Below are 20,113 nucleotides of genomic sequence, written 5' to 3'. Positions count from 1 at the left end.
TGAAAAGACAGATATCTGCTTCACTAGTAATCAAAGAAATGAAAATGAGAACGATATACTATTTTTTATTTATCAAATCTGCAACAATTTTAAAAAGTATGATAAAACCGAGTAGAGCTTCTCACAGATCCATCTACTCTAAGCTTGATATATCAGAGTTGGGAACTTCTTGCTCATTGTTTATTTGTTTATTTTTTAAATAATAGTTTCATTGATATATAATTCACATTTCATCACTTGATTTTTATATACCCAAGAAATAAAAGCTCATTTCTGTTGTCTAGGCTGCTTTGTTTTGTTTAGTGAGATAGTTTGTTAATACCAGGAATAATGTAAAAGCTTTGCTATTGTTAGTTTCCTTAATATTGTCTTTGCATTTTATGAACAAGCAGGCAGTTGCTTTCTTTTTTTCCGTCTTCTGAGGCATATAAGAGAACTAAATTGGAAGCTAAATAAATGTCCAATCATGGGAGATTTATTGAGTAGATTATGGTATAACTTTAAATAGAACAGTGCCATTTCTTTCAGCTTAAAGAACTCCCTTTAACATTTCTTGTAAAGCTGATTAGTGGTGATGAACTTTAGCTTTTGCTTATCTGGAAAACTCTTGGTCTCTTTGGATGGCAGTCTTGTCAGTTAGAGTATTCTTGGTCGCAGGGTTTTTACCATCAGCACCTTGAGTAAGTCATGGCACTTCCTTCTGACCTGCAAAATTTCTGCTAAGAAAATTACTGATTTCTTCCAGCTGAAAAGAAATGGCACTAATTAATAACAAGAAAATACGTGAAAGTAAAAAATGTCCCTGGAAAAGGTAAATCTATAGTAAAGGTAGCAGATTCGTCACTTATAAAGCCAGCTACAATAACTGTTACACATAAAATAGTGTAAAATGTGACACTAAAAACAAAACGAGGGGTTAGTAAAAATATGTTTTTGAACTATGTTCAAATTTAAGTTGTTACCAACTTAAAATAGACTGTTCAATATATAGGACAATATATGTGAACTTCATGGTAACCACGAAGCAAAACTTACAGCAAATACACAAAAGAGAATGAGAAAGAAATGTAAGCATAACACTAAGGAAAGTTACCAAACCAGAAAGGAAGAAAGGAACAGAGAGAAACTATGGAAACATCCACAAAACAGTGAACAAAAATGGCAGAAATACCCAATAATTACGTTAAGTGTAAATAGATTAAATTATCTAATCAAAAAGCACGATACTGGAATCAAAAATTAATAATTTTCAAAAAGACTCATCTGTGTGCCTGCCTACAAGAGGCTGACTTCAGAAGTAAGGATACACACAGAATGAAAGGAAGGGATGGAAAGTGATATTCCATACGGGAAACAAAAAGAAAGTTGGTATAGCTATATTCATATGAGATAAAATAGACCTTAAAACAAAGGCTGTAATAAAAGAAGGGCATTACATAATGATAAAGAGGTCAACTTCAGAAGGAAATACAACATTTTAAAATATATATCCATCCATCATGGAAGCACCAGAATATATATAAAGCAAATATTAAGAAGCATAAAGGGAGAAATTGACAATATAATTGTAGTAGGGGACTTAGCCCACTTAAATCAGTGGATAGATCATCCAGATAGGAAATAAATAATGGAACATTGGCCTTAAACAGCACAGTAGACCAGATGAACTTAATAGATACATACAAAACATTTCATGCAAAAGCAGCAAGGTGCATAATCTTAAATGCACATGCAGCATTCTCCAGGATAGATCATGTTAGGCCACAAAAGAAGTCTCAGTACTTTCAAGAAGATTGAAATCATAGCAAGCATCTTTTCTGACCACAGTGGTATGAAACTAGAAGTGAATTACAAGAAGAATACTGGAAAAACCAGAAAAATGTGGAGAATAAGACAATATGCTACTGCACAACCAAAGGGCTATCAAAGAAATCAAAGAGGAATTTTTAAAAATGCTTAGAAACAAATGAAAAAAGGAATATAACACACCAAAATCTGTGAGATTGCAGCAAAAGTGGCTCTAAAAGGGAAGTTCGTAGCAATACAAGCCTACTTGAAGAAAAAGAAAAATCTTAAACAATAACTTTACACCTAAAGCAACTAGAAAAAGAAGAACAAACAAAGCTTCAAAGTTAGTAGAAGGAAGGAAATACGATCAGGGTAGAAATAAATGAAATAGAGACAAAAAAGATCAGTGGAACTAAGAGCTGGTTCACTGAAAGATAAAACTGACACCCTTTGGCTGGACTCACCAAGGAGAAAATAAGAGGGCTCAAATAAATAAAATCAGAAATGAAAGGGAACTTAGGATACCACAGAAATATTAAGAATCGCAAGAGACAACTTTGTACAATTGTGTGCCAGCAATTAGAAATGGATAAATTCCTAGACACATACAATCTTCTAAGACTGAATCGTGAAGAGACAGAAAATATGAACAGACAAATTACTAGTAAGGAGATTGAATCAGTAATCAAAAACCTCCCAACAACAGAGTCTAGGACCAGATGAAATCTACCAAACATTCAAATAATTAATACCAGTTCTTCTTAGACTCTTCCAAAAAAAAAAAAAAGGAATTCTTCCAAACTCAATTTATGAGGAGAGATTTACCCTGATGCCAAAAGCAGATGAGGATGCCACAAAGTGGTAAAATGACAGGCCACTATCCCTGATGAACATAGATGCAAAAATCCTCAACAAATTATTAGCAAACTGAATTCAGCAATACATTAAAAGGATCATATAGGATCTTTTATTTGGGGGGGGGGGGATACAAGGGTGGTTCAACCTACACAAATCAAATCGACATGATATACCATATTAACAAAATGAAAACTAAAAAAATCTATGATCATCTCAATAGATGTAGAAAAAACATTTGACAGAGTGTAACATCCATTCATAATAAAAACACTCCAAGTGGGTATTGGAGAACATATCTCAATGTAAGAAGGGCCACGTGTGACACTCACAGATAACACCATATTCTGTAGTGAAAAGCTGAAAGCTTTTCTTCTAAGATCAGAAGCAAGTCAAGAATCTCCCCCCCCCACACACACACACATATTTATTTAACGTAGTACTGGAAGTCCTAGCCAGAGCAGTTAGCAAGAAAAAGAAATAAAAGGCATCCAAATTGGAAATGAAAAGGTGAAACTGTCACGATTTGCAGATAAAATGATACTCTATGATGAAAACCCTAAAGATGCCACTAAAAAGCTACTAGAGCTAATAAACGATTCACTAAGGTTCCAGGATACAAAATCAATATACAAAATTCCTTTGTATTTCTATACACTAATAGTGACCTATCTAAAAGAAAAATAAATCCCATTTAAAATTGCTTCAAAAAGAATAAAATGCCTAGGAATAAATGATCAAGGAGGTAAGAAACCTGTACACTGAAAACTATAAGACATTGATAAAAGGAATTGGAGACTACATAAATAAACAGGAAGATACACCACGCTCATGGATTGGAATAATTAATATTGTTAAAATGTCCATACTGTGCAAAGCAATCCGCACAGTTAATGTAATCCCTATCAAAATTCCATTGACCTTCTTCACAGAAGTAGAACAAATAATCCCCAAAATCTGTATGAAACCACAGCAGACCCCGAATAGCCAATGGAATCTTGAGAAAGAAGAACAGAGCTGGAGGTAGCACGCTCCCTGATCTCAGACTACACTGCCAGCCTACAGTAATCAGAACAGTACGGTCTGGCCTGAAAACAGACACATGGATCAATGGAATAGAACAGAGAGCTCAGAAACAAACCCATGTTTATGTGGTCAGTTAACCTACAACAAAAGAGGCTAGAATATACAACGGCGAAAGGACAGTTTTTAAAATTGTTGTAAGGAAAACTGGACCATTACGTTAACCTTATACAAATGTTAGCTCAGAATGCATTAAAGACTTACATGTAAGACCTGAAACCATAAAACTCTTAGAAGAAAAATAAGTAGCAAGCTCCTTGACACTGGTTTTAATGATTTTTTTGGGGGGGGGGGGGGGCTCAAACTCCAAAGACAAGGGCACAAAAGCAAAAATAAATGAGACTACAACAAACTAAAAAGCTTCTGCACAGTAAAGGAGGCCACAACAAAGTGAAAAGTCAGCCTCCTGAACGGGAGAAGATATTTGCTAATCATCTAGCCTCTAAGAGTTAATATCCAATATATGTAAAGAATTTATACAACTAAATAACAAATGATAAAGAAATGTGTAAAGAAAATATATATAATATATATAAGTATAAAGAAATAATGAAAATATATAGAGATATAAAATATAAAGATAAATGATAAAGAAATAGATATTCTGTTGAAAGAAGACAGATGGCCAACAGGCATGTGAGAATGATGCTCAAGATCGCTAATCCTCAAGGAAATTCAAGTCAAAATCCCAGTGAGAGATCACGTTATACCTGCCAGAATAACTAAAACAAAAACCACAAGATCCAGGGGTGCCTGGGTGGCTCAGTGGGTTGAGCCTCTGCCTTTGGCTCAGGTCATGATTCCAGGGTACTGGGATCGAGCCCCGCATCAGGCTCTCTGCTCAGCAGGGAGGCTGCTTCCCCCTCTCGCTCTGCCTGCCTCTCTGCCTACTTGTGATCTCTGTCTGCCAAATGAATAGATAAAATCTTTAAAACACACACACGCGCACACACACACACACACACACCCACACACACACGATACAGTGTTGATGAGGACCTGGAGGGAAAGGAACCTTCATGCACTGTTGGTAGGAATGCAGACAGGTGTGGCACTGTGGAAGACAGAAGTTTCCTCCAAAAGGTTAAAAATAGAATTACCATATGAGCCAGTAAGTCTACTACTGGTATTTACCCAAAGAATACAAAAACACTAACTCCCAAAGGTAGTAGGCACTTCTGGGTTTACTGCAGCATTATTTACAATAGCCAGTTACAGAAGTAATCCGAGTATCCATCAGTAGGTAAGTGGCTAAAAAAAGATGTTTTACATATATATATATATTCATTCCGTAATGTGTGCGTGTATATACACACACACATATATATAATGGAATATTATGCAGCCATAAAAAGAATGAAATCTTGCCCTCAGAGAAAGATAATTAAGTGAAATCTGAACAACAAAGCCAAACCAAACCTAGAGTCGTAAATACAGAGAACAGAGTGGTGGCTACCAGAGGGAAGGGGGTTTGGGCCGGAGCCACAGGGGATCCTGAGGCACAGAACTACGGTTAGAAGTACTCAGGTGGGTGCAGTGTACATTGTGGGGAACAGAGTCGAGTAATACAGTCAGCCCTGGAACCATGCAGGGCTGGGAGTACTGACCCTCCTTGCAGTTGAAAAATCCGTGTATAACTCCCGACTCCGCAGAAGCTTATGTACTAACAGCCTACTGTAGACTGGAAGCCTTATCCATAACATAACCAGTCAGTTAACAGAGATTTTGTATGACATGTGTATTACATACTATGTCCTCACAACAAAGTAAGCCAGGGAGAAGAAAATACTACTAAAAAGATCATAAGGAAGAGAAAATACATTTACAGTACTGTATGTATTAGAGAAAATCCACGTATAAGTGAACCCTGCAGTTTGAACCTGTGTGTTCAAGGGTGAGCTGTATTGTAGTAATTTTGCATGGTGATGGATGATGCCTAGACTTGCTGTGGTGATCACTTGCAATGTGTACAAATGTCGAGTCACTATGTTTTACACCTGAAGCTAATAGAATCTTATATGTCAACTGTATTTCATTTGAAAAGACTGAATTATCTTTCTGGTAACTGAATTATCTTTCTGGTAACTGTGAAATTATGTTGTGATAGGAATAGGCATCAAAGATTATACTGCCAGGTATATACGGAAACTGTTCTATAGATATGTGTCAGGTAGTTTGTTAATAAAATTACGGTTGACCCTTGAACAACATGGATTTGAACTGCGCAGGTTCACTTATATGTGGATTCTTTTTACTAAATACCTATAAATGTATTTTCACTTCCTTGTGATCTGTTTACTAGCATTTTCTTTTCTCAAGCTTACTTTATTGTGAGAAGCAGTGTATGTATGTATGTATGTGTATTTATATATATGGCATATAACATACAAAATCTGTGTTAATTGACTGGTTATATTATGGATAAAGCTTCCGGTCTACAGTAGGTGTAGTCTACTAGTATTTAAGTTTCTGGCGAGTCCAAAGTTACATGCAGATTTTTTTGACTGCACAGGGGGTCGGCACTCTTAACCCTGCCTTATTCAAGTTAACTGTATGGATTAAGGTTAAGGTTGACTTTTCTGGATTTGGTGATGATTATTATCTTTTTAAGTTTATAATTTGTTATGATTTCTTTCCTCTTTCCAGATACATATACTTCTTTACATTAAAAAAAAAAAAAAAAGAATAACAAGTGACTGACAGCCTCCTTTCTGTTGGGTTCTATGCAGGATTCTTGATTCTCTTCTCTCCTGTAGTCATCAGGAGACTAGGGAAATGGGGAGAAGGAAGGCTCGAGAGGTTCAGTCCCGTGCGCAGGGGCACAGAGCGGGAGAAGGGCTGTGATCTGGCCTGGCGTGTGTCCCACCCTGTCCTCACGCTGGAAGTTGGGGGGGGGCATCCGTTGTGCGGAGTCATGGTCGCAAGTAGCATGGTTGTGGAACATTTTTCTTTTTTAATATTTCCCTCCTTTTTCTTGAGTTAGTATTTATTACTTTTATCCTCAAATGAAAAACACATTTAAATAAGTCAATAATGCAATAACCCAAGATTGTATTATATTTTTTGTAGTATTTACATTAATTAGCCCCCCCCTTTTTTTTCCTACCCATTAAGGGCTTGTAACTCAGTATTCACTGCATTAGAGAAAAGTCAAGAAGCAATTGAAATTACAAGTGAAGACCGCGTTATACAGGTTTGTCATTTGGGAAGTTTGTTTTTCTGAATTTCTGGTATTGTTTCTTGTTTTAGGATTGAACCTCTCCAGTATGATCTTTTTTTTTTTTCTTCTTGAAGTTAAGGAGACCAAGTTTTCCTTAGAGGATTATGAGAACAAAATCTAAAAATACATAATTATAATTTAAAGTTCCTGATAGATAAGAAAAATTACTAATAATCACTTAAGGTGCTAGAAAACATTCTGTGGAAATGCCACATTTGCATTTATTACTGCTCACCTTTCCATTTGCTTATTTAGCAAGAGGAGACTCTTATCCAGAGGGATTACCACTGCGGTCTGCAAGCTCTGGCCTTTCTCACTATTTTTGAAGAGAGCTTACACCTATAGAAATTTATTAGAAACTACTCAGAATTATCAGAATAACCTAGTAGTTGCTGAACAAAAGCGGCTTCATAGAAGCGGCTTGAGATAACATGGCTTGTACTTTTAGAGAGCAGAAGAGGGCTTGTGCTGAGGAAACGCTCTTCCTGTCCCTCCGGAGCAGGCCCGCTCTTCACTGTAACTTGCAACTCGCTCAGGAGAGAGAGGCAGCCTGGCGGGTGCTGGGGGCGCGGGCTGGGGGCAGGCTGGTGGGGGGTTTGCAGACAGCCACCAGGCCGACCTAGCTGGGTGAGGTCAGGCGGGCCGCTTCGTCTCCCAGCTGTGCAGACGGCAGTGGGAGTCATGCTCCCAGCAGCCTGCCTTCTGTCAGGAGGTTCTCAGTGGGTGCGTGTGTGCCGAGGGCTCCCTGCCATGTCTAGCAAGGAACACAGACCTTAAGTGCTGTCAGTTACTGCTTTATCAGGCACAACTTCCCTGTACGTTTTCTTCTAGTCTTCTGGTTCTCCCTGAAATCCAGCCACACGGCCTGACCTCTGTGAACACTTCCCAGTTTGCAGCCTGCTTTCCCAGCACATTCCTCGTGTGTATCACATGAGAGAGGCCACCTAGAGGTTTCCTTCCCATTAAACAGATGCACAGACTGAGACTTACAGGCTTAGGTGACTTGCTGGAGTCACCTTGGTGCTTCATTCTACTGCATTGTCACCCAAAAAATCCTTCTGTAGCTCCTTGGGCCTGTCCCCATGTGGCTTCTTTCCTCTGTTGGTGTTCAAGGGGGATGGGGCCAGCTCCTCTCTCTGGGGCCCCAGGGCCCAGAGCAGACCAGCCAGGTGTCCCCAGAACAGAGGCTTCTCTGGACTCCAGGGATCTCCTGGGGCTATGCTTTTATGGCTTTCAAACTGTCATGGTTAAGCTCCAGGCCCCTGAGCTTTTGGGGCAGAAAATGTGAGAGCTTGGGTGAATGCCCTTGGTAGTCCTCTTTTCAAATTCTCTTTTAATTTGCTTGATGTTGTTTCTCTTGTCTCCCCCCAGTATGCAAATCCTGCATTTGAAACAACCATGGGCTATCAGTCAGGTGAATTAATAGGAAAGGAGTTAGCAGAAGTGCCTATAAATGAAAAAAAGGCTGATTTGCTCGATACTATAAACTCGTGCATCAGGATAGGCAAGGTAAGTAAGAGGTCAGTACCTTTTTTACTTTCACGTAACAAAGAGGAAGAGTGTGGCATGTGCCAGGTAATGTGAGTCTCACTCTTCCCTGGAGCCCGGGGAGGTACCAGTGGTGGTGTCCCTGCTACTCCCATTTTGCAGATGAGGAAACGAATATCAGGGAAGTGTAGGGTATGATTAGCTGTTATGCAGAGTAACTTTGATTGACACTTGAAATCAGTGTCTTTTTCTCTGTAATAAGTAAATTGATCTTGCTAATAATGGATGGTCCCAGTGGTAGATGTTGGCACGTGCGTTTGGGCAGAGGATTGCCAGTGAGGTCCCAGAGTCTCAGAACACATCTGAGCCCAACAATTCTCTGAGCCTCGTGCATGTGTTCAGCCGTTTCTGGAGTGCCTCCTGCGGGCTGGCGCTCTGCTAGGTTCTGGTCTAGAAAGAAGAGTGAACATAAACTGCTGCCTTAGAGAACTCCTGTTCCAGACCGTGAACATGACAGGTCACTTTATTGTGGTGCTGGAGGGTCAGGCGGGAGGAAGGCAGGCTCGGTTTGCAAGGGTATTTCTCGGAGCACTGGCTTCTGCTAGCCCGTCACAGTTACTAGGTTTTCATGTGTGATGACAAGAAAAAGGCTACTGCTTTTCAGAGTCCTTCTTGCTGGGCTCTAAAAAACTTATTGAAGTTGAGAGACTGTTGATCTGATTACGCAAAACACTTGAACGCTAGTGACCTGCTGTCTGGCCTGCTGTCCTGTGGCATCCAGCCAACACCTTCCCCGTAGCCCAGCAGAGCAGTCTGCCATAGAGAGGGCAGAAGGGCTCTGCAGAGCCTGTACCCCACTGTACCTGGGCTCTTGAGATGCTGTTCATGGGCTTGTGTCCTTTTGGTCTCCTCTGGCCCTGAGCGCACCAATTTGTCTTGTAGTGAAAACAAGGAGAGGGCAGGCTGGCTGTGAGGGCCCAGTGACACACTCCCAGGAGAACAACAGAAGTGGGCACTAGCCGAACCCCATTCTGTCAAGGATGATGATTTTCTTGCAAGAGAGAGTAGCAGGTCCTCTGGAAAGTGCACTGAAGGATGAGATGGATGAAGAGCCCATCGGGGGGGCTCAGGCACCCCGGGTTCCCTCGCTCACTGAGAAGGGGCATTCTCAGAAGGCAGTGACCAGACAGCAGTCTCGCACCCAAAAGCCGTGGGGGGCTTTCCCATGGCCTTCCCAGTCCTGCTAGAGAAGGGGTCAGCCGGTGGTTTTGTTGTGAGGGCCAGCTGGGCAGGAGCCAGAGAGGACAGCCCTCCTGCGCCTTGATCTGACCACAAGAACACTGGGGCATCCCACCATCATGGAGGAGAGCGAGGGGAGAGGGGAGGGGGTGGTTAGGGGCACGTGAGGCCGTGGGATGCAGCCAGATCCCTGTGAAGAGCGTCTCGCCTACTAAGTAATATGCCTGGCACCAGTACAAAGGGCCTCAAGCTTGAACAGCAGGAGACCTGTTCTATAAAATCCATGTTTGTTGTGAGCAGAGAATCTGAAAGATTATCGTATTACTGACTTCCATATCTCTTGATTTCAAAAAGGAGCCTGCTTATTGATTTGGCATATCTTGGAGTTCCTAGGGTAAAAGAGCAGCCAGTGGCCTTTGGCGGCGCCCTGCTGGTTCGTGGCAACCCTGCAACAGGACTGGCCGCTTGGTTGGGCCCGGTTTTGGGAATGAAAGAATATGGGGCCTTTCTGATTGAGTCTCCCAAGGGAGGGAGAAGCAGGGCGACTCTGGCCCTGGGCTCAGTGGGGAGAGCCCAGAGGTGCCCTGGGAACAGGAATGGGGACTCAGGAAGTGGTTAGCCCCTTTGGCGGGGCTTCGGAGGGTCAGAGTCCAGGGGGGCAGAGAAGAAGTCCGACGCCGCTCCAGCGGAGAGCCCACAAACAGACTCTGCACGGCCCCTCCAGCTGGTGCTCTCAGCCAGGGGCTCCTCTCCAGTGAGGCATCGCTGCCATCAAGTGACCTTGGTTTTCGGCCTCCACGCTCGTATGCTTCTTTGCATCACCGTGTACATCCTTCCCGATGGCCTCCCTTTCCTCGTCCCGAAGACTTCCCTGGCAGGGCTCTAGAACCCATGCTCTCCTCTCCTCACGCACCTGAGCCTTCCGGGGGCTCTTCCTTTGGACACTGTGTCTTGCAGGTGCCGGGGGAATGTCAGGGCTCGACACCGGCCTGCACCTGAAGCGTGGCTGCAGAGGCGAGTGTTTGGAAACTTGGAGTTCCCATGGTTCCTCTGCTTTCCTCCCTCGTAGGCTCCCCGCTTCTCCGGACTCTTCTTCCCGTTTCCTCCCAGGTGTACAGGGTTCTTTGTCCCTGCTCTGCCCAGAAAGCTCCTTGTTCGGTGAGGCCCCTTGACTGCTCTGCAGGAGTGGCCTGCTCCTCCCCACTCCGAGCTGCAGCAGCTCTCCAGGGTCATGAGCAGCTTCCCACTGCCATCCTGAAATTGCCTTGTCTAACAGCAGTTTCCCCTCGTCCCCCCAATAAAAAACCCATCCTCTCCAGCCTCTGTGGTCTCTGCTTGTCGGCCTCCTGTCCCTGAACTCTTCCCTGGACTCTGTTCCTGGAGTGGTTTTGCTTCCTCTCTACCCTTCAGTGTCCATTTCATCCCTGAGCTGTGGTGTCTGTTAAACCTGCATCTGAGTGACGGCCGCCTGGGCCTGACCTTCACGGGGCCTCTTCCCGCCTCCGGACGGTGCTGGCTGAATCCAGTCCGCGCACGCGGCGCTCCGGAGTGGTCAGTCTGATCTGGTGCAGAGTTCCCGTCCCTCGGCCTGGCTGCAGGGATTCTACGCTCTGACCTTGGCCTACCTTTTCCATTCAGGGAACCGAAGCCCCAGTGACCTTGACGGTTGACTGTGTGCAGGCCCTGCGCCAGCCCTGGGGCCAGAGCAGCCCGTTGATTGGGCGCCCAGAGGGGGTTGTCGCAGCGGTCGGAGGAGCCCAGCTCGGTGTTAGCCTGCCCTGGGACAGAAGCGGGGTGTGGGTCTTAGTACAGTTCCGGCGGGAGCCCGGCCCAGGGAGGCCTGTGCAAAACCACCTGGGCTGGGAACAGGCCATTTACTGAATGTTTGCCACATGTCAGGCTTTGCTGACTTTCTGTGCCTTACCAGATGGAATCTTCCGTCATTGCATTCTAAGGCAGTACTGTATTATTCTCAAGATCTGAAACTCATATATTTATGAGAGGTCAATATCAATCTTTTTTAAAAGATTTTATTTATTTATTTGGCAGATCACAAGTAGGCAGAGAGGCAGGCAGAGAGACAGAGGGAAGCAGGCTCCCCGCGGAGCAAAGAGCCCGATGGAGGGCTCGACCCCAGGATTCTGAGACCATGTCCTGAGCCAAAGGCAGAGGCTTTAACCTATTGAGCCACCCAGGTGACCTGAGAGGTCAATATTTTTGATAAGAAGTAGGATCTGTGCTAAGTAACTATTTTTTATTTCTGTTAGTGACTGGAGAATTTAGAGGCGAAGCTGTTCTCCAAGCAGAGGCCCTGGCTCGCTTGCCCAGTTCCTCAGCCAGAACACAGAGCTCTGGTTCTATCAGCTTATTCCTCTGCTTGGGATCTGGTGGCTGCTCACGTCTCTTCAGAAAGGATTAGAGGAGAAAGCTGTGCAGATAGACTTTAAAGTGCTAATTGATGGATGGATTGAATTGGTCTCCCATTTTTCTCCCTCTCATTTATGTAACAGCTCTATTGAGAGAATTCACGTACTATACAACTCACCCATTTAAAGTCTATAGTTTAGACTTTAAACTACGGTGTTGGGTCTATTCACAGAGTTTTGCAAACATCACTACAGTCAGTTTCCCCCATTTTTCTCGATAGTGAGCTTCAGAAGTAAGTCTTGTACCTGTCTGCTGCAGCCTCCCGCAGTGGGTACACGGGCTGTGGATACGGAAGGCCAGCGGTAGCTTCCAGTCTCGGGACCCCTGTTTAGCCCTTGCCTGCCACAGGCCATTCTCCTCTCAGAACTGTAGTGCGTCAGACCCTCACCTCCCTTCTGTCCCGGGGCCAGTAAGCATGGAGCTGGGCTCTCGGGCTGTCTCTTACTTCAGTCCTTCCTTGGCGCACAGTGTTTTACAAGTATACTGGGGCGGGGGGAGCACCAGGAACCCTCCTTTGCTTCTGTCAGAATGTCCTGGTTTCTGCTGAATCCACTTTCTCAGAGGAGCCTGAAGAGGAGATCTCTTGTGGGCATTTGCGTGGAGGTTGCCGGGCTGTAAGCATGGAAGGTTCTAGAATGGACCCTGTATGAGTGTTTGGACAGGACAGTTGAGCTAGGCCACCAAGGCTGCCATGGTGGTCTGCTTCCTGCCTCAGTCAGCACCAGATCCTAAGGGATCTAGAAAGTCCGGAAGATTAGAGAACACCCTAAGAGGAGTGTCCTGTAGTGGATTTTAGGGCTCTTCTTAGCTTAAGGAACTTGGTAACCCTTGGAGGAATTCAGAACATTTTAGGTGGTGACAAAATCCAGCTCCATCCCAGTCTTCTCTACTCTGCCCCAAGAGTAGGCGCCACCCACAGCGCCCGTTCTCACTGTGGTCTTGGCGCGTGCACGCCGCCTCTGTGGTTTCACTCTAGGATCCGTGCATATTCTGTCTGATCGTGAGAGCACAGCTGGTGTAGCTGTGTCCCCGGCTTTTAAGGTTTCTGATTTCTTCTACCTGAGCCTGGACCTGGCTGTGCTCCCCCTCCACCTCCTTCCGAGGGACAGAAATCCTCACACGTCCCAGAGGGCAGTAGCCAGCCACCATGCAGGTGGCGGCAGAGGTGGCCCCTTCTCTGCCCCAGTCCCAAGGTTCACCCCCTCCCAGATGTTGGGGGAGCTCAGAGAGTCTGAGGAGTCTGGGTGCTGCAGCCGGGCAGCGTGCTTCCCTCTTGGGCCCAGGCCCTCTTTTGCCAACAGACAGCCCCTAGAGACCCGTGACCACTCACACCGTGGCGGGCTGGTGTTTGTTGGCAACTCCGGAGGGGATGGACTTGGGGGGAATGGTCAGATACCCAAAACTGTGGGGTTGGGATAATTTCTTTATAATCCTAATTGCTGTAACCCTGATAAGTGAGTCAGAACCTGAAGTGGAAGCTGTTCTTGTGTTTGTTTTGAACAGACAGTCGATTCATGTTTACGTTCCATTTATAGGAATGGCAAGGGATCTACCACGCCAAGAAGAAAAATGGAGATAACGTGCAACAAAATGTGAAGATCATACCTGTCGTCGGACAGGGAGGGTAAGTGGAACAACAAGGTACTCCAGTCAGCGGGCCATGTTTGGCTTAGTGCAAAATTGGCTCTGAGTGCTTCAGTAAGTTAAGAACCACATGCATAAATTTAAAAGAAAGATGTGTCACAAGGTCAGGTGTCATCAAAGAATGGCCTTCCAGGACACAGCGTCCTTGGGGCTACAGCCTGACCCCCAGCTTGGGACCCAGAGCCACCAGGCTCCAGACGGGCTTGCTTCAGCTGCGTGGACGTGAGAGAGATCCAAGTGTTCCCATTAGAATGTCACGTTACTAAAATGGGTGGTAAGAACACTAATGGGCCGACTCCCTAGATTTTAAAAGATTGTTAGCTAATTTGAAAGCCTGTGTGTTATTCCTGCATAGACCTATCAAGCTGGATAAAGGTATTTAAAATACTCCCATTTATAGCAACTCTTGTATAAAACAGATGTGACTACATATTGCAAAGTATTATATATCACGAGCCTGAAAATTTCCTATGGTTTGTCTCAGAATCTATCTTAGTATGGACAGTGGGAAATTAAGAACATGAATTGCAGGACGCCCAACAGTTAAAATGAAGCCATTAGAAATGACGATCATAGAAAATTAAGTGGTAAGGGGAAATGCTTAAGATAAACACAAAAATCGAACCGCAAAATTATACTTAGTTTGTGATCTCTGCCCAGGGAATGAGGGAAAGAAAACACAGATGAGATGTGGTCATGGTGGCAACAGCAGCTGCTGAGGTTTCTCAAGCCCGTCCCTCTGTGGGCAGGTTCTCAGTGCCTGGGAGACGTCATTTCGTGCCTTCTCTGGCACCCGCTGTGGCGTCCGTGATCATCTCCATTTTCCAGATGAGGAAACTGAGGCAGGAGGTTTCCGGCCCAGGGTCCAGCAGACTGCCAGACTAACCGCAGAGGCTTCTGGCCCAGGGCCGCTGTGCTGACTGCCGGGCTCCCATGCCTGGGCGCCTGGCTGTGCTGCCCGTTGGGACTGCCTCAGGGAGGTGGGTCTGTGTGGGCTCTCTGTTCTGATCTTGGCCTTTTTTTGTCCTCCACATTTTTTTTTGTGGTTAGGAGAAGGGTTTGACACTCCAGGGGGAGATGTGGAAAGGTGGCACGCCCAGTAAGTTAAGTGAGGAGTTCAGTCCGCAGTGTTTGGCTGTAGACCCCAGTTAGGGAGCTCCGTGTGGCCTGTGGCACCGCCCCGATGGCTGTGAGCTCAGGGCTCGCTGGAATCTGAGGCCAAACGGCCATGCAAAGGGCTGTGAGGATAAAACGTGCCAAGGAATTAAAGGCTTTTGGTTGGTTTATATTGTAGTCCATTGTTTAAAACACCGATGTTTTTTATTGCATGTTGTGAAGACTTGGATGAATTGTGGTGTTTTTACTGAAGAGTCCACTTCTTCTCTGCACAGACTCCAGAGGATGCTTATAGACTCTGGACTGGTTATTGGTGGCCTTGGCCTCAAACAATAGAAATGTTCCCTTCAGAGCATTTTGTGGTTGTGAACGAGATGCTCTTTCATAATACAAATCTGCTGCATACCCGTCAGACTAGAGAGCCAGGAGAGAAATAATGCCTTGTTTTCTACTTGCAGAAAAATTAGACACTATGTGTCCATTATCAGAGTGTGCAATGGCAGCAATAAGGTATGTAAGGGGAGCCCTCGGGGCCACAGGGGTGCCCAGCAAGACCCCCCGGTCGCGTGCGTAGACGTTCAGAACTAATGGCTTCTACATTCACTTTTAGGCTGAGAAAATAACTGAATGTGTTCAGTCTGACCCTCATACAGGTATGGTGCTCCACGTTCATTCTTAGGGGTCCTTAGACTTGTGAAACAGATAACAACAGACCCTTACTCTGCTGAGCTGTCCTCGTGCCCAGGGGGACTGTGGCTTCCTGGCACCGCGGCACTGGGTCTCTCCTAACTCCCCAGGCTGGTTTCTGAGCCGAAGGGCCTGAGCACTTGTAGGCATTCTGACACGTGTCCTGGGGAGGGTCTCAGCCTGTGGGGAGAGAACTGGTCCCCTCAGATGCACAAACTTAGGTGAAGAGTGTTAGTGAATAGTGACTTATGGGCTTCCCCTGCGCTGTACAAGGCCACAGTGTTGGGTGTCAGACCACAGACGGCCCTCAAGCAGGGACATCTGCGTCTCCTGACAAGAGCCCCTCTAGCCGAGGGGGAGGTCGCTGGACCCCGTCAGATTGGCTCTCCTGTCCCCTGTCGTGCCTCGGATACCACCCACTCATCCCCATGTCATGTTCCTGCACCTGTTTTTTGCTGGCCTGGAATGTGCCCAGCATATGCTGGGGCCTCAGCAAGCCACCTTCCTCTTTGGGCGGTCCCCGGTGACAGGCCAGGCTGTGACGGGGCCCAGCTCCCGCAGCTCCACACCAAGGCTGTGTGTCATACCCGAGGCGGTTTGACAGCTGCCTGCTGGGGCCGGGTGGCACTGGGGTCACCCAGCTTCCCTGTAGGAGCGTCCGCCCCTTAGCTGTTCTGCAGCACCAGAGCATTCATTCATTCATTCATTCCAGGACTGCGTCCCTTGTGTTTTTCTGAGCGTTTACTCTGCACAAAACCCCCTGCACAAAATGTCAACGTATTTAATTGAAGCCTTGCAGTGAGCCAGTGGGTAGACAGTTTGTGAATGAAGTTCCCTTTGGGCTAAATGATTTGCCCAAGGATAGTCCATCTAGGACATGGTAGAGCTGGCACTGGAATCCTGATGGCCCGCTCCCTCCAGGGCCAGGCAGGGCTTTCACCTGGAAAGAGGAGAGACCTGTCGATAGTCAGGGGAAGAGCAATGATAAAGAGTGCTGAGTAGTGGGTGGGAAAGGGCTAGTGGTGCCATGGTGACCCCGAGGAGGAGGCGAAAACTCCAGTGAGGGGACGTAGACTCAAATAAGGAGAGGGGTACGAAAGGAAAAGCATCCCAGAAGTAAAAACAGTTCTAGAAGAGGGAAAAGTCAGAGCATGTTCGAGAAAGAGCAGGACTAAATTTTCACCAGTCAGCATGGAAAGGGGAATTGGGGTTATGAAGGATCCCTGGATGCCAGGTAGGAGAAGAGGTTTTTTGTCTGTAGGCAGTGGGAGTCTGAGGGATTTTGAGCAGGATGAGTGATGGCATCTGAGCTCTAAGAACCTCTTAGAACAAGTATGGAGCAGAGACAGGAATCCCAGCAGAGCCATAGGCTGGAGGGGAGAAGGCACTGGCCACGGCATAAGAAGTGGATACCAGGAGGGAAAGGGCAGAGGCCACATGGTGGTGGGATCAGAGAGAGGAAGGCAGGAAGGAGTCGTGGGAGCAGCAGTTTGTGGGTCTGGAGATAGAACGTGTGGCCCCAGGGCTGGGCAGGATGGATGTGGAAAGTGTTCCTCCCGAGGTCCCGGGTTTGTGCTCTTTCTGCCACTTTCTGTTGTGTACCAGCACCCTTACTCCTGGGTTCTCCAGAGAGGTGGGGACCAGAGACGTAAACTCTGGCCCGCAAAGCAATTGCAAGTGTTTCAGGTGTGGAAGTGACTAGGTGGTGCCTGGGAGGGGGGAGGGGGAAGAAGAGAGGGCAGGACGGGGTGGGGAGGGGGCAGTGTTTGGAGGGAGTTACCAAGGTTGGGGGAGGGGAGAACGGGGAAGCTTGGAGCACATAGAGACGGAGGGTGGGGTACAGAGGCAGAGAGGCACCTTGGCTTCTGCATCCCAGAACACACTTAGGACCCGCAGAAGTGTGGGGTCAGGAGGGCAGTGAGGGCAGATGCCAAACTGCAGGGCTGCAGGCACCAGGATGGAGGCCGCCACGATCGTAGGCCTCTGCCAGGAAAGTGACTCTTCATACTGCAAGGTCACGGGGTGCCTTGACTTGGATTTTTTCCCTCTCTCTCAGAAGAGCTCTGTGAGGTAGGCATGGCTGTTATTAACACCCCTTTATTACAGAGAGAGAAACTAAGGGTCAGAAGGGCTGAATGCCACTTCTGTTGGGCAGGCAGGAAACGGCAGAGCAGGGAATGGACGGCGGAGTCAGTGACACAGTCCTCCGTGTTACACAAGGGGAGCCTTCATGCTGGGCTGTTGTGTCACGCCACTGGTCGGTGCCCACTTTGGAGTCTTCCCCATCACACCCTGAGGAGCTGGGTGGCTGTCAGGTCTCCCTCCCCCAGCAGTGTACGCACCTTGATGTCCCAAAGACTTCCAAATATCTTGCCTTGGGAAGGCAGTGACGCTCCCGTAGACCGTGGACCAGCCAGGACCCCTGGTTCCACACAGCATAAGCACTTCTAAAGCAGAAAAGGAGTTACTGGACAGAAATTGGTGATTCCCACATTAGACAAAAAAGCTTAAGAATCTGTCTGAGAAGAGCAGGAACAGCAGGAAGCTGGGCAACCCTCCCTGCTGTGAAAAGCTTGCCGCCGAGCACCACGCTGCGCCACTGAGGCTCTGCTGGTGTCCAGGCACCACGTTGCCGCCGGCACTGTGGCAGTGTGTCCCTCCCAGCCCTGCTTTCCTGTCCCACCTGCTGTCCTCCGGACTCTGGTAGAAGCAGTCCTTTGGCCGGCCTAGGTCACTTGCTGCCGTGTTGCTGACACTGAATGGAGTAAGGGAGTCTCTTGCCATCCCCCTTCTGTAGTGGGAGTCATGGGAAAGGGGGCTCAGATCTTGGGTGTCCAGGAAACTGATACATTCCCAGCTCACGGCCCCTTTTTCCTGGCCTGTGTATTGTTTTTACATGATAACCGTGTCTCAGCAAAGACACTAAATGTGGCACCGTCCAGTTTCTAAACCTGAAGGTGGTCTGGACCGAGCCCAGAGCCTGGCTTTAGGCACACAGAGATGAACGGAGAGTTTGCTGTCGGGCAGACGGAAGCAGTAATTTGAATGGACCATGCTTTGTACTGCAGCAGGGGTGAATGGGGAGGCACTTCCCAGCAGGGATGACATAGTGGTAGAGCCTGTGTCTGGGACAGAGGGGGGGCTCAGCCCAAGGACAGGAAGAGCATTCCTAGAGGGACAGGCTGCTCGCACAAAGCTGTCAGGACAGGCAAGGCTGGGTCAGGCCAGCTTGGATTGCATCCTGTTAGCAGAGGAGGGCCGAGGAGTCTCCCTTAAATAGGTGCATGAAAAGGGGACCCTTCTGGGAAAGATAGTCATGGTGATGTAGTGGAGAAAGTGAAGTACCTGCCGAGGTACTTCAGGATAACCCGTAGTACGACGGATGAAGGGAGAAAACTAGAGACGGTCCCCACGACTTCTAACTTGACCACTGCCTGATGTGAATGGAACTGAGAAGTGAGAGAGAAAGAGCGGGTTTGTGCGGGGAGAGCTCAGCAAGTTAGGTTTCTGCTTGGTCCACTGGGGTGCATGGAACAGCCCCATGGAGATGTGCGGTGGCTTCGAAGTGGCCAGAGCCTTGGGGCACAGTACTCCTGGCGGGGGGGTGGGGGTGGCGAGGAGACTGAGCGCTGTGGGTGGGAGCCCCGCAGTAGCAGACAGTGAGGGGCATGGAAGTCATTCATGCAACCAGGGTTCCGCACACAGCCCCCGTGTGCCAGGCAGCACGAGTCTGTGCTGGCGGGAAACCTGCCCCCCCCCCCCCCCCCCCCCCCCCGGCCCCCCCCGGGGGGGCCCGGGGGGCGGGGGCGGGGGGGGGGGGCCCCCCCCCCCCCCCCCCCCCCAGTCTCACGGGTCAGCAGTGGGGTAGCGCAGAGGCTGCGGCAAGGGGCGGGGAAGGCCTCCCTTTCCGGTGACGGGTGGTGGCCCCGCAGCATAGCATGGGACCTGAGCGTCTCTTCCGGGTGTTCTGGGCTGCTGCCGGCGTCGGGCCCATGGCCACAGGCTGCCTCTGCCGCTGGCAGGACTCAGGGTCCAGCCTGCATCTGGGGGCAGGCAGTCTGTCTCCGGTGGAGGAGGCGGAGAGGCCACGGGGAAGGAGAGCTGACCAGCGCAGCCTTTGCAGGGGTCCGTGGGCCCAGGGCAGAGCAAGCATTCCCCAAATGCTCAAACTGTTGAGAGGGTCCCAGAGAGTTCTCTGAAAGTCTGCTATGTTTCCGGCAAGTGCTGCCGGACACTGGTTCTTGGCCTCCTGGTGTCCCAGGTGGAGCTCCCCCTGCCGTGGGAGTGAGGTGGCTGCTGTTCGCACACATTGCTGCTGCCCTTGCCACTGCTCCGTGGGGCCCTGGCTTGCCTGCTCATGCCGTGGGGCAGTGTGGACGAATCGTGCTTCCTGGCAAGGGAGACCTCAGGCAGAGAGCTGAGTCACAGGCGGTGCTGAGCCCGTGCCCTGGTTTCTGGAGGCCTGCTTAGGCTTTTGTCCGCTCGTCAGTCCGGTGCCTTGAGCCCTTGGTGTTTGGGGTGTGTTCACTAGGTGAGGGGCCTGGATTCGTGCTCCTTTGGGGCTTG

At 47.8% G+C, this 20,113-nt stretch overlaps 1 protein-coding gene across 1 annotated transcript in view; it reads left to right on the top strand.

The window, feature by feature from the left end:
• The window catches only part of PDE8A (phosphodiesterase 8A), a 145,982-nt gene that overhangs the window by 88,985 nt on the left and 36,884 nt on the right, over positions 1 to 20,113 (top strand). Inside the window, exons 7-11 of the mRNA XM_059371509.1 lie at positions 6,841 to 6,919; positions 8,318 to 8,455; positions 13,636 to 13,724; positions 15,319 to 15,370; positions 15,471 to 15,513. Of these exons, the coding sequence (XP_059227492.1) occupies positions 6,841 to 6,919; positions 8,318 to 8,455; positions 13,636 to 13,724; positions 15,319 to 15,370; positions 15,471 to 15,513 (401 nt within the window). The remainder of the gene's footprint in view (positions 1 to 6,840; positions 6,920 to 8,317; positions 8,456 to 13,635; positions 13,725 to 15,318; positions 15,371 to 15,470; positions 15,514 to 20,113) is intronic.

Source organism: Mustela nigripes, chromosome 13 (genome assembly GCF_022355385.1).
Source record: "Mustela nigripes isolate SB6536 chromosome 13, MUSNIG.SB6536, whole genome shotgun sequence".
In the NCBI taxonomy this organism is placed as follows: Eukaryota; Metazoa; Chordata; class Mammalia; order Carnivora; family Mustelidae; genus Mustela; species Mustela nigripes.
Note: the sequence above shows the minus strand (reverse complement) of the source record. Positions and strands in the feature narration are given on the sequence as shown.